Below are 14,833 nucleotides of genomic sequence, written 5' to 3'. Positions count from 1 at the left end.
AAAAAAGCAAGAGGAATGATTTGTTGGCTGAAAAACATCTTCAAAGAATTAATGAGTAAGAATCTACTTTTTTTATAAGTTCAAACGCTTACAAAATATGAAAAGCAGATCAATGAAGTAGATGTGCTTATTTCTGCTCAGACTTTGGCTCAGATACCACATGTGTCCCACAATCATAAACTTCATTTGAACTTCTTTGTCCTACCAGCTTTCACTGTTAATAAACACATAGTTGACACTAGATGTGCCCATTTCCCAAAAGCATCTATTTCTTGGACCTCAGATTTTGCAGATTGCTAGGTATGAAAACTTCCTCTTCCACCCACATTACTTTAACCAAGATGAGGCCAGAAAGAGACAACAAATCTAAAATTATACCAAAGCAGGAAATCAACTTATGCAAAAGTCATGCCAATTTTAGAAACATGCTGCAATCTCCATTGAGGCTGTAATTTCTTCAAAAAAAGGGTTTCACATTTATTTATTTGATAAAACTTCAAAACCATCTTTTCCTACAAGCAGAGTTTCCCATTGATATCTAACAGAAAATCAGCAGTGTTACGGGAGACAGGTAAATATCTGAGAAAGCAGCAAAGGATAGCATGCCTATGCCTTCTCAGCAATAATAGCCTGGTTATTTTTTCTCTAATGTACATCTAGTACATGGTAGACTAGTCTCAAAACTATGAATGTTCCTCAATGCCTCTGGCTATCCTATCTCTACTGGTTCTTCTTCATCTTACAATATTTCACTAAATTTTGTACTACTTTGATAACAGAATGGGGAAATTATTTTTCTATTAAGTTATTCACTTACTTCAAAGACTCAACCTTTGTTCAAGTCACTCACAATATCTTTCTTGGCATGGCCTTCAGAGCCAGTCTGAGTTAAAATGAAAACCAGTTCCATAATATAACTTTATAGGGGAGTAGCATTTCCCAGGATAAGCCTCTACCACCTTCCCCAGACTGATTTTGGCTAACCTTGGCTCAAATTCAAGTTCACCTTCTGAACAAAAATTTGACAAAAGGAGGACATTAAGGTGAATGTACTATAGTTGCTAAAACAAATTTTAAAGGAGTTTCAAAAATATTCTGAACAATGGCAGTAACACCAGAAAAAGTTTAAAAACTTCCAAGATAAAGATCTGCTCCTCTTCCTTTTGTGGCAATCCCACAAGGTTCTACCTTTAAAGTTTGTGTTTATTATGCTGAGTTCTCAGTGCTTGTCTCAGCTCCAAATCTAGCCTACCCACATTTTCAAGTATATATTGGTAATTTCCATGTCCCACCAACATTGCTATTCCAATTTAACATTTCTACAATTTAAATCTTCATTCTGCCATCCCAGTGGTTATGTTATCCTCCTCACCTAAAAAAATCAGCTTACATTTACATAGTACACAGAAGAAGCACAATAAATATCTGCAGAATAAAGGAAGGAGGGGGATGCAGAAGGAACTGTTTTACAAACATCATCACATGTATGAGCAGGTATTATGAAGAGGCTGAGGTTCATAAAGCTCAAAGCAATCTTGAACATGATCTAGCAAATAACTGCTGAAGTTAAACTCCAGCTCTATCATCTGTCTTTATTTTCTATCTTCTACCTCTTATTTTCTTATCAAAGTTTACTTATTTAAAATCAAAGCCAATACTTACTTTTCCATCCCAAAGTTCTCCCTCATCCCAGCACCTGAAAGTGACTTCTCCTTCCTCTAAACCTGAGATTGTGTGGTCACCAAAACTATTGGTTCTAGTCACATCTGGATTGACAATGTATCATACATCACACTACCTGCAAAATCTTCTCCTGAATGCTATGGACTGAACTGTGTTGAAGTCCTAAACTTCAATATGACTGTATTTGGACATAGGGTTTTTAGGAGGTTAATGTTAAATGAGGTCATATAGGTAGGGCCCTAATTTGATATGAGGCCTTACAAGAAGGGGAAGACCCAGCAACAAAATTGGTCAGCACCTTAATCTTGGACTTTCCAGCCTCCCAAACTATGAAAAGAAATTTCTGTTGTTTAAGGTACCCAGTCTATGGTATATTGTTACGGCAGCCGAAGCAGACTAAGACAGATTCTGGTACCAGAGTTCTCAATTCTGGCTGCATCTAACAACCAGAGGGGCTTTATAAAATTCTGATGCCTATACCCTACCACAGACAAATTAAAATCCAAAATGCTGGGGTAAAACGCAGGCACTGGTATTTTTTAAATGCTCCCCAAATAATTCTAATATGAGGCTAGATTTATAACCACTGCATGAAACTTAAGTTTAATGAGTTAAGAGGCCATGTCTAATTCATCTCTATGACTTCCTCTAACTTCTAGCCTATGGTAACTATGACATATTTAAAAGAGTTTCAATATTTGATAATTACAGATATTCATTGTTATCAAGTATTTATTACTTACTATGTACCAATCAACATCCTAAGGTTTGTATATGAAATGATAAGTAAGATAAGCAAGGTTTCTTATTCTGCAGCATAATCATTTAAAATAATGTTTCAATTAATCATGCTTAGTTAATGTTTTGTTAACCTATCTTTTGAGCTCTAAAAACCTCCCAGTAACAGTTTTTTAGAGAAAAACGAGGGGTAGTAAATACCACATTCTTAAATTTTCTTTTCCTTCAATCTCTTTATTTAAAAATGTAAAAATATAATTGGCGATGGTGAAGGTTAATTTGGGAATCAACATTCTTATTTGGGCACAGTTTTGTTTGGTCCACTTGTATCAGGTATAAGGTAATAATATTTCTTGGATATCTGACGTTTATAAACCTAGAGATTTCTACAAATATGCCTGCTACTACCACCCCTGTACAAAAATAGCAATAGTAATTCAGTAAATGAAACATCAACTTGAAGTTACTGTTTCCTGTGGTGAAATTTCTGTGCTGAGTCAAGAATCCTGAGACCAATTCTAAGTATTTACAATCATAAAAGTTTAAGGGGTGAAGTAGCCTGAGCAGTTATCTATTTCACTCTTCCTACCCCTCATCTTCAAACCTGAGATTACATCATTTAGAATAAGGGCCTGAGGTTAATGGCAAAGTCTGAAACAAGAAGTCAGTCCTACTACCTCCCAAATTTAATTGGGTGCTGTTTCCATAAGAGTGCAGTGATTCCTTGGGGTTGGAGGGGAGAGGGATCTCTTACTGTGTAGGTGTAATTAACTGGCCTATGCTTTCTAATCACCTAGTCTTAATAGATTTAGTTAAAGTGAAATCATATGAAAAATATTTATAGGTAGAAAATTCCCATTTTCCCATCATGATTTTCTTCATCTCAAATCATTTTATATAGACACATCCCATCTATAGTTTTCATTTTATTTCTCAAGAAAAACAAACAAATAAAATCTAGAATGAAAGAAACTCTATGCCCAGGTTATTTGATATCTTGGTGTGTTTTTTCTAAATTCCAAGTTATTGTTTTTTTTGAAATATTGGGGGTGGTGACAATCAGAAAAAGCTTCCCATGAAACTGATTTTAAAATGAGGTATGAAAAATGAACAAGAATTAGACAGATTTGGGGATGGAGAAGAGAAGGAAAATTTCACAAAGCAAAAACAGCATGTCAAATTGCCTAAGGCAAAATAACAAAGCACAATTTGGCATGTTAAGTTTACCTTAAGCCAGTGTTAGTGATATTCAAACTTTTTTGGACAGAGAGGAACATAAATATGAGCGAGAAATATCCACTGGTTGCCTCCTGTCTGTGCCCTGACCTGGGATAGAACCTGCAACCTGGGTATGTGCTCGAACCAGAAATAGAACCAGCCACCTTTTGGTGGACAGGACAAAGCTCCAACCAACTGGGCCACACCAGCCAGGGCCATCTTCAAACTGTTTTACCACAACCCCACCATACTTTACACAGGGATGCTATTCACCCACTTGTGTGAATGTATGTATTGGTGCAAGTACCACTTCCTACCTGACCTATCACTATCCAAACTCTCACTACCCAAAGTAAGGTACAGTTCCTAATAGATTCAGATAAATTAGTTTTAGGGTAGAGCTGGTATTCCTCCTGTAGGAGAGAGTGTAGAAGCATTCTGCACCCTTCTCAGGACTGCCTTCACATGGTACCACTGTGTAGTTTATCCTGATGCTGCCCCCTCTCCCACTTCCTGCCGTAGACAAGGACTGACAGATGGCACAAAACCCTGCTCCCTTGCCTCCAAAGCAGGACAAACCTGGGCCTTTGTTGTGCACCAAAGCAGTTTAGGCTGAGACAGGCTGGCTTTCCCTAAAATCACATCTTGCTCAGCTTCCTCCCTCCTTCCCTCTCCTGTTCCCCTCACTCACTCACATGATTTTTGCTCAGAGCACTCCACTAATAAATCACCTGCATGTGGTATCCAAGTGGTACCCAGACCTGGCACCCTGATCTTGTTTTCTAATATCTACATAAATAAAAGCCTAATATGCTAAGTGTCCGACCGATCACTGCCGGGGTCCAACCCCAGCAGGTCCAGGGGTCCCCAAAGGTGTGGACGGAGTCGGCGAAGAAGGAATGACACGGAGATAGTGTTCAGTTGATCAGCAGCCTAGCCAGGATCTCTAGCCCGGATCTCCAGAGAGGTTCTGCTTCGGATCTCCAGCGAGGTTCTGTAGCCATGTTCCCTCGCTAGGTTCTCCAGCCAGGTTCTGTCCAGGCTCTCCAGTCAGGTTCAGTGTCCAGGTTCCAGTCAGGTTCTCCTGCCAATCTCTGTAGTCAGGTTCAGTCCAGGATCCCTTGCCATGTTCTCCCGCTAGGCTCTGTCTCTAGGCTCTGAGGCCAGTCCCTCTCCAGGATCCTCCGGCATGCTCTCTCCAGCGAAGTTCTTCTGTCTCTAGGCTCCGTGTAGGTTCTGTCTTCTTGATTCTGTTCTAAGTTCTGAGTCTTTCTGTCTTGTTACAACTGTATTTATACCAGTTGATTCAATCCTATCAATCTCTATTACAAAGGTTAGGGCGTTTCTTATCTCCATTCCAGGGAGAAAAGATTATGTAGTTTAAGCATGATTGTTCGTAGTTAAAGGGATTAATTACCCGCCTGGCACTTAGTTGAGGGGTTTTATTCCCTCCCTAACTTCAGGGGAAAATCCCTACCTGGGGATTCAACCTTTCTCGGAGAGGTGACTTTGGTTAAAACACAGCGCCAAGAAGGTGAGCAAACATATTAAGAACCGTATGCCATATATGCCAGGTCCCTTGAAACAGCAAGGATGGACCGGCTCCCAGCAGATCACTATGACACGCACTGACCACCAGGGGGCAGATGCTCTGACTGGTAGGTTAGCTTGCTGCTGGGGTCTGGCCAATCGGGACTGGGTGAGACGGGCCGTACACACCTTGGAGCTCTCCCACAGTCCCTCCCTGGCTGGCCAACCTCCCATGGTCCCATGGGGACTGGGTGAGGAGGGCTGGACATGCACTGGAGCCCTCCCGTGGTCCCTCACCAGCCTCAAAAATATTTCTTGTAATTAATTTCCTTTCAATGTGCACGAATTTGTGCACCGGACCTCTAGTGCCCAAATAAAATGAACCAGGGCTTGTCAGAGAAATGACTAGCCCTGGATGGGTCAAGCCAGGGTAGGTGCAAGCTGAGTCAGGGACATCTTGTATGAGAAAAAAAAGATGCTCAAAAATGCTCAAATAATAATAGTAATAATAATGGGAGCATATCACAAGGATCCAGAAGCTAGTTTGAAGGAATTCTCACTGGGAAAATGTGAGCACCAAAATAATTACATACACTAACAAATTATAAACTATTGAGAACATAGGAATTCATAAATCCATACCAAAAATAAATCTATAAATAAACAAAAACTAAAGAGAGCTTTTGCTAACAGCAAAATGTCACCAACTATCTAATAAACATGGAGAAAACACTGGAGATAGAAAATGATTATATTGCAATCATCATGGAAAAGACTAAATAAGGCAAAAATCATCGATGGATGCTGAATCATTGATGAGGAACAAACATTTGCATGGTCTTAAACAATATCCCCACAGATTAGTTATTAATTGCAAGAGAGGAAAAACAGCAAAAAAGGGGGACGAGACCTTGATTACATGATCAAAATTCATACCACCTTTGAGAGACAGAGACACATTATGTGTCTCCAGATAGGATACCCTGAGAAAAACACACCACTTAGACAGTATTTGCTGAGAATGCATAACCTCTATCTAATCAAAAGTCAATCAACACAAAAAGAAGAAAGTTCTACATGTCACCCCTTACCTAAAAACTTGCAATGTGTTCCCACTGTTCTTAGAATAAAATTCAAACTCCTTAAAATGGTTTACAGGAGATACCATAATTGACAACCCCTCCCATGCCACAGCACACTTCTCTTTGATATCAACTCTTTCTTGTGCTTTTTGCGTAAGCTAATGTTTTTCAACTTTCAGTGAACAACCCATGCAGTGGTTCTCAACCTTCCTAAGGCCGCAACCCTTTAATACAGTTCCTCATGTTGTGGTGACCCCCAACCATAAAATTATTTTCGTTGCTACTTCATAACTGTAATTTTGCTAGTGTTATGAATCGTAATGTAAATATCTCATATGCAGGATGTATTCTCAGGGGTTGTGACCCACAGGTTGAGAACGCTGCTTAGAGGTTGTTAAATTAATCTAGTGAGAAAAACAATGTATTTTCTAGTACAAACATACTTTGAGTTTAGAAATTTACAAAATGTAGAAGTTAACCAGATTTTTAGTTTTATGAATGCAATGTATGTCTAAGAAAATCCTGTGGATAGCAGCAATAATAAAATCAAAATTTTTCTAATCAATGATGTAACATATTAATCACATAATGCTCAAAAAAAATCTTTAAATCTGTTTAGATGTCTAACTCAAAAAATTTAAATTTCCAGTAAATATAAGTGCTGTGCCCCTAATGCTAATCTACCCACATGCCCATTGGAACCCCTGAAAGAACTCCTGCAATCCAGACTCCAAAAGCCTCCAGAATGACATCTTCTCAAGATACATACACGTTAAACATCTATTAATACAATGTCATAAAATCTCTGATCCCATGTCTACCCCCTGAGCGCTATCACTGTCCCATCCTCCTCCCCTGATTAGATTTCTGGGCTAAAACACCAATGGAAGGACAGGGAAGGACACACAGAGGAGGACACGGGGACACACACACACACACACACACACACACACACATTAATTTAAGGAAACTTCTCATGCTGCCACTCCCCTACTGTGCAAAAGTAGAAAATAAATCCACATTAACTGAAGGGGGAAAGGAAACTTCTTACCCTAAAGGAGAGGTGGTAGGAAAAGGGAAGAAGGAGTCTCTTCTAGTTATTAAAGAAAGTCAGAAATCAAAATTACCAGGCGGATTCCTGTGAGTTGTCATGTGGGTGTATAATCATGTTAGAATATTTATCGGGAATCTGAAAATAGCAAAGGCCTAACAGGATGGTCTCTCAGGACTAGCACTGGGCTTGACTTTCCATTACTGAGCTTTTTTACAACTTGTTAAGGGGCAGTTTAACTTCTAGATGTCAGAGATAGAAATAATTTTTGACCAGTGGAAGAGAAAGCCCCAAAGGATTATAGTTTATGATCCTGTTTCAAATAAACCAGTTTTCATCTAAGCCAGCAATCTATGAAATTGTCTATGTATCTAACTTCTCAAATACTTTTTGAACTGTTTTTTACATTTTATTGGTTCCCTCACTAATTAACAAGTTGAAGAAAATCTTCAACACGTATTCATTTTGTATTTGCATGAGTAATAACTTTATCTTTTTGAAAATTCTACTTTAACAAGCACCACTTTTAATATTGTTTCTAGAGATTATCATGAATTATACATTCAAAATAAACCACCTTTTAAATGTTCAATCACCTACATTTGACTAGATTTTTAAAAATATACAATATTTGTAGAAAGGGTTATAATTTGGTAAAGAAGCTATAACTTGGAATAAGATTTACAATGTTTAAGTCCTAGTACAGAATAAGTTATACTGTATATTTCTCAATTATTACTATGCAATCACAGGTCCAATTTATGGCTAAAGATGCAGAGAATTTCTTCTGGGAATCAGAAGATTAGACTGATAAAAAAAAAAAAAAAAGCCAAAAGACTAGTCAATAAAATGGGGAGAGTTCAAAACAATGGTTCTCCTCTACTCTGCATACTATATTGTCATGGAATATTTTTAAATGCCAGAGGCTTGGGCAAATTAAAATCTGAGTATCTGGGACAACCCAGGCACTAGTATTTTTCTCAAATGTAAAGTCTTTCTACAGCCACTTTTCCTGAGTGTTTTGGACTCTCTCCAGCTTTTCCTCTCTGCAATCAGATAGTAAGGGAAAATAATGAACACAATTATGGATGATAAACTTACAAAGAGTCTATTTTTACCTCTACGCTAACATAAAGGAAAACAGGTTAAATAAAACTATGTATAAAAATAAATATGCCACCTGCATTTATTTCATTATTGGGTTCAGAGTTTCTCGAGAAAAGTGGACCCTACAGTTACTTAAAAGCTACTGATAAGTGAATATCAAACTTATGATCTCAAAAAATGTAATATAAGCCAACAGGAAAACAAACTCGTTATATAAACCTTGTTTAGCATAACTATCTACTCAGTATGGGCACATACCATTGTGGACTGTGAAAAAGCAAGGGAAATATCAAAATGTGAGCCTATGCTTCAACTTCTGAACCAAATAAAAATAGTTTTTTTAAAAAAGCTGACTTCAATACGTTTGTATTCTGGAACTTAAACAGATAAAGAATTTTTTTCTAAGGTCTTTCTTCTTGCTGACTCCACTTTCTTAACTTTCCATGCCAATCTTGCTTCCATCCTCACTTTGGTCTAAGTTTCCAGTGATCATGTCATTAATTGACCATTACCATCCACCCAGTTGTTAAAGTAAAAAGCCTGAGGAATTACCCTTAATACCTTCCTTTCCCTCACCACCCTTTATTCAGAGCAACAGCAGGTCCTGTCAATTTCTAACATCTCTTAGTTGGTCTCCCTGCCTCTACTCAGCACCCCTCTACAATGCGTGTCCCCGCAGCCAGGGTAGTAACTGACACTTCCTCATAGAGTTCTTTATTGACCACTATCTAAAATAGTCCTCTCTTCACCACCTACCACAGGACACTGCTTATCTTCTTCATAATGTTTATCACAGTCCGTACAAGTGTGTGTCTAAGGTGGGGAAGTGGTGGTTGTCTTATTTCTTCTACCACCAGAATACAAGCTCTGTTTGAAGCAGGGACCTTGTTTGTTCTATATACCAGATTTCTAGGGCCTAGACAACACATGACATATATTGGGCATTCAACAAGTAGTTGTTTAATCAATAAATACTCAAATGGGGGAGGGTCTCCATCTACAACACTGGGCTGGAAAGAAAATTGAGTTCTATCTAGACTTGGCTCTACCAGCAATTAGCTGCGTGGCCTTGAACAAGGCACAAGATTGGAGTGGGCTAAGAGGCTCTGGACCAGCGGTTCTCAACCTGTGGGTCGCGACCCCTTTGGCGGTCGAACGACCCTTTCACAGGGGTCGCCTAAGACCATCCTGCATATCAGATATTTACATTACGATTCATAACAGTAGCAACATTACAGTTATGAAGTAGCAACGAAAATAATGTTATGGTTGGGTCACAACATGAGGAACTGTATTTAAAGGGCCAGAAGGTTGAGAACCATTGCTCTGGACAGTAAGAATGTAGAGACAGCAGGTATGAAGATTTTTTTTCTAAATTTCCCTGCCTGGAGGAGAACCAAGATGGCGGCATAGGTTAACGCCGGAGTTTGCTGCTTTGAACAACTACTTCAAAAGTGAAACCAAAAAACGGAAGGGACATCACCCAGAACCACAGGAACGCTGGCTGAGTGGAAGTCCTACAACTAGGAGGAAAGAGAAACGCACACGGACACTCAGAGGAGGCGCAGTGCTGAAGTCAAATTCTGAGGTGCGGAGTGCGCGGAGCGGGCTGGCGGCGGAAGGCGCGGTTGTTGTTTTCAATCTGGAGGGAGTCGCAGACTCTGAGCATCAGATCCGGGCGAGTCTTTAGGGACCCAGACTCAAACGGCAGAAGCGGGACTGTCTGGCTTCGGTCAGAGCGAGTGCAGCTTTCTCTCCGAGCTTTGCAGCGGGTGCTGGGACTCAGAGAGGCAGAGCCCCTTGGGACAGGACTGAGAGCTGCCATAACTGCTCTCTCCGGCCCACGCTGTTGATCCTGTGCGACCCGCCCCGCCCAAGCCCTGCACAGAGGCATTTGCTGGATAGCCTCAGGCAAAGGCATTTGCCGGATAACCTCAGGCAAAGGCTAGATTAGCACCTCCCTAGAGGACAGAAGTTCTCTCACTGCTGACACAGCTGATTCTCATAGCCACTTGGCCTGGAGGTCAAACCCTCCCTGGAATTAGCTACAACAATCAAGATTTATCTATAAGACTGTGAACAAAGACCACTAGGGGGTGCACCAAGGAAGCATAACAAAATGCGGAGATAAAGAAACAGGACAAAATTGTCAATGGAAGAAATAGAGTTCAGAACCACACTTTTAAGGTCTCTCAAGAACTGTTTAGAAGCTGCCGATAAACTTAATGAGATCTACACGAAAACTAATGAGACCCTCGATCTTATATTGGGGAACCAACTAGAAATTAAGCACACACAGACTGAAATAACGAATATTATACAGACGCCCGACAGCAGACCAGAGGAGCGCAAGAATCAAGTCAATGATTTGAAATGCGAGGAAGCAAAAAACATCCAACCGGAAAAGCAAAATGAAAAAAGAATCCAAAAATGCGAGGATAGTGTAAGGAGCCTCTGGGACAGCTTCAAGCGTACCAACATCAGAATTATAGGGGTGCCAGAAGATGAGAGAGAGCAAGATATTGAAAACCTATTTGAAGAAATAATGACAGAAAACTTCCCCCACCTGGTGAAAGAAATGGACTTACAGGTCCAAGAAGCGCGGAGAACCCCAAACAAAAGGAATCCAAAGAGGACCACACCAAGACACATCATAATTAAAATGCCAAGAGCAAAAGATAAAGAGAGAATCTTAAAAACAGCAAGAGAAAGAAACTCAGTTACCTACAAGGGAATACCCATACGACTGTCAGCTGATTTCTCAACAGAAACTTTGCAGGCCAGAAGGGAGTGGCAAGAAATATTCAAAGTGATGAATACCAAGAACCTACAACCAAGATTACTTTATCCAGCAAAGCTATCATTCAGAATTGAAGGTCAGATAAAGAGCTTCACAGATAAGGAAAAGCTAAAGGAGTTCATCACCACCAAACCAGGATTATATGAAATGCTGAAAGGTATCCTTTAAGAAGAGGAAGAGGAAGAAAAAGGTAAAGATACAAATTATGAACAACAAATATGCATCTATCAACAAGTGAATCTAAGAATCAAGTGAATAAATAATCTGATGAACAGAATGAACTGTTGATTATAATAGAATCAGGGACATAGAAAGGGAATGGACTGACTATTCTTGGGGGGGAAAGGGGTGTGGGAGATGTGGGAAGAGACTGGACAAAAATCGTGCACCTATGGATGAGGACAGTGGGTGGGGAGTGAGGGCGGAGGGTGGGGCGGGAACTGGGAGGAGGGGAGTTATGGGCGGGAAAAAAAAAGGAACAAATGTAATAATCTGAACAATAAAGATTTAATTAAAAAAAATAAATAAATTTCCCTGCCTGTCTAAATTCAAAAATAAAGGCATACGGACGCCTTTAACCTCCGAGTCGCTCTCATCTGTGTGAGATTACTATGAATGTCACTTCCAGCTCAGAAATACTAGAACTGCGGGGGCCTCCATCTGCTTTCCAATCTGAACTTTCCATACTCATTCCTCACTGACACTCCTACCCCCACCAGCCAAAGCGAAGTGTTCACCCTGCAACCACACATCACACGGTGCACTTTCCTGACTCACATCTGCTTCTTCTGCCACATCTTCACCAACCCCAACCACTAGAAATTGTATCTTTCAAAGCCCAGATCAATTGTTAGCTGCTTCATAAAGTCTGACCCAATCCCCTGGCCCAATATTAGTATGATCAGTATGTGTTCTTTTATGCTTCAAATTCTTTTATCCTCTCAGCCTGTTTCCAAATCTGTAAAACAGAGATCATAGTATCTACCATACCACGCTATTGTTGGATAATTGAGAATACATAGTTTGACAATAAAGTGGTCAATAAATCTACTGTCCGCAACACATATTTTTCTTTCTCCTTGAGGTCCATCAAAGTGACTTTTTTTCATTTCTGAATCTCCAAAGGTTTGAATCCATTTCTCCTCCCAATGCCTTGTGTTTTCATGCCATTAAAACGAAGGTAATGAATTATACCAACCACTATTTCCTCCAAAAATCACGTTGCCTTTACTAATTCTTACATAAAGAGCCTAAAAGATACCACAGGTCAGCTTCTGAAAGGGCGGGAATTCGAGGGAAACGGAAATTACTGTTGCAAGTGGGAGCAGGGTGGAAGCATTTACGTTAAGATAACATTGATGATGACTTTGGTAATTCTTTCCAAAGAAACTGCCTCTTCCCACCGGGATAGATCCTTTGTATTGATGAAGTTAGGCTACAGATACTGAAAGGAGACTGTGTCTCAAAGGGGCGAAAAAAGAGAATGAGGATGAAGAACCCAGTCGCGTTGAGGAAAACGTTTGTAAGCCACAAGTGTACTAGAGCCTAGACCAGAACCCATTGCCTTCACCTAACCCTAACCCACGAGGAGCGGGAAGACGACCTGGAGCCGAAGGGAAGGAACGCGGGCTGACCCACCAGACTCCAAGCAGCCGGCTGGGCGGGCGGGGACGTCGGCGGAAGCGGGGCAACCTCAGAGCAGCAGCTTTCCTGGGCGGCCCCAGCCCGCCGGCCTGCGGTTACAGACCCAGGCCGACGCTTCAGCAACAACCCCCGCTTCCCGCCCGCGTACCTGCCGGGTCGAGCGCCATCTCGGCGACGGAGGAACGCAGCCGCGAGGCCACGCCCGGGCAGGGGGCGGGGAGGGGAGGAGCCTGGGCCAGGCGGCACGTGCAGCCGCCCCAGCTTCCCGAAGGAGGAGGACCGGAGGTTGTGCGCTTTGCCCTTCGCGAAGCGCTGCAGGTTCCTTTCCCTCTTCCCGAGTCCCTACTTCCGCCTCCCATTGCGCCTGCGCCCGCCTGGCCCCGCCCCTAACTTATACAGAGTGGAACAGAGGTCGCGGTGGGAGCGACCGGGAAGGGGGCGTGGCCGCGCGCGCCTTGGGGGCGGAGCCGTCGCAGATCCGCGCCTCCGGGCTTTGGGCGGAGCTGGAGCTCCAGCGTGCGGACTTGGGTCTGCGGTGACGGGAGCAGAAGCTGTGGACCTTTGGGACTGCGCCTTCCTTAGGGACACGGTCAGGCCCCAGTCTCCACAGCCGCTTTGGGAGAACCAAATAAATTATCCTCTTCCTTTATATTTTCTTGGTTAACGTTCATTCATTTATAAATGTCTATTTCATGCTTGTCAGCTTATACAACCAGCGTTTTGAACACGAGGGGAAAATAATTGAATAATAATAAGGTCCCCATTCTCGAGGAGCACCGTGTTGACAGGCGAGTGAGATGCAAGCAACACGCTGTTAATTGTGATAAAAGCCACACGTGCGAGATAGGCACAGTTTAGTATATCATAAAGGTAGTACAACGTGTGCAGTATCATTATTTCTTTCCCCAATCAGTAGCCTGTGGCTCCCCTAGAGGTTAAAATTTTAAATTGGGCGCCAGGGGTACCTCTGTTTAATGAAATAATATCCTCAGGCCGTACAAATCCCGACTCTTGATCATTAAAGCTGTATGTTTTGTGAGGAAAATGAAGTAAGGTGGTAACCATCCTCCTTAAGAACCCCAACTGCCCTCTTCCCAACAGAAGAAACTTCCTGGTGACAATTATGCTAATTTCCACGCACCAACCGGCCTTCAGAAGTGCTTACTTGTCATCCCCACGTTTAGCTGGCTGGAGCCTCCAAAGGGTGCTGTGCAGCCAGGGACAGAGGGGACAGATGTTAGAGAAAGAAGGAGCAGCTGCTTCTTCCCTGTGAGGGATTTGGGGCTTTCAAAATGATCCCCTTCTCTCCTACCTGCAGGCCCTCCTCCCCTGCTGCTGCTTCCGCCTGGTCAGTTGGCAGAAAAGCTGACGGCCTTGGAGCAGGGCTGGGAAAGTGGGTCTCTGCTCAGCAGGTCTTCCGTTTAAGGGCCTATTTGGGCATAACGGTCCTTATCACAGCTGTAGGTTGAGGTGCCAAGGTGAAGAATTAATGTTTCACTCGGCCAGGCAGGAAATCGGCTCCTTTTCCTTGTATGTGTTATAAATGTGCTTAGAAACACACCACTTTCATTCTGATTCCCCTTTTATATTTCTGGAGCTGAAGGACTTAATTTAGGAAGTAAAACTTTCTGAGGAGATGATGTGGGGTGTAAAAGCACAAGTCAGACACACAGTCAAGTAATTACACGAAATCTTCCTATATGCAAAAGACCATCATGGTAAAGGAGAAATTTGGAGAGCTTTTGTCAGAGACCTAGGTACCAACACCTGAACCTGCATCACGACCCATTAGCTTTCTGACTTAAGTAAGTTCCAATGTTTCTCTGGACTTTAGTTTCTAATTTGCAAGGTTGTTGTGAGAAATAAATGTGATATCATATAACACTGTTTTAGTAACTGAAGGACCACTTCTATAGGATTTGCCATAATTTTGTTATAACCATTATTAATATCCTATATGGTAAAAGCCTACCCATGTTT

At 41.6% G+C, this 14,833-nt stretch overlaps 1 protein-coding gene across 1 annotated transcript in view; it reads right to left on the bottom strand.

Annotated features, from left to right (window-relative positions):
* CMC1 (C-X9-C motif containing 1) overlaps positions 1-13,221 on the bottom strand; it is a 67,733-nt gene extending 54,512 nt beyond the window's left edge. The window contains exon 1 of the mRNA XM_059664125.1: positions 13,002-13,221. Within this exon, the coding sequence (XP_059520108.1) occupies positions 13,002-13,212 (211 nt within the window). The 5' untranslated portion in view covers positions 13,213-13,221. The remainder of the gene's footprint in view (positions 1-13,001) is intronic.
* Between the last annotated feature and the right edge of the window lie 1,612 nt (positions 13,222-14,833).

This window comes from Myotis daubentonii, chromosome 14 (assembly GCF_963259705.1).
Source record: "Myotis daubentonii chromosome 14, mMyoDau2.1, whole genome shotgun sequence".
Classification (NCBI taxonomy): Eukaryota; Metazoa; Chordata; class Mammalia; order Chiroptera; family Vespertilionidae; genus Myotis; species Myotis daubentonii.
This window is presented reverse-complemented; position numbering and strand designations above follow the sequence as displayed.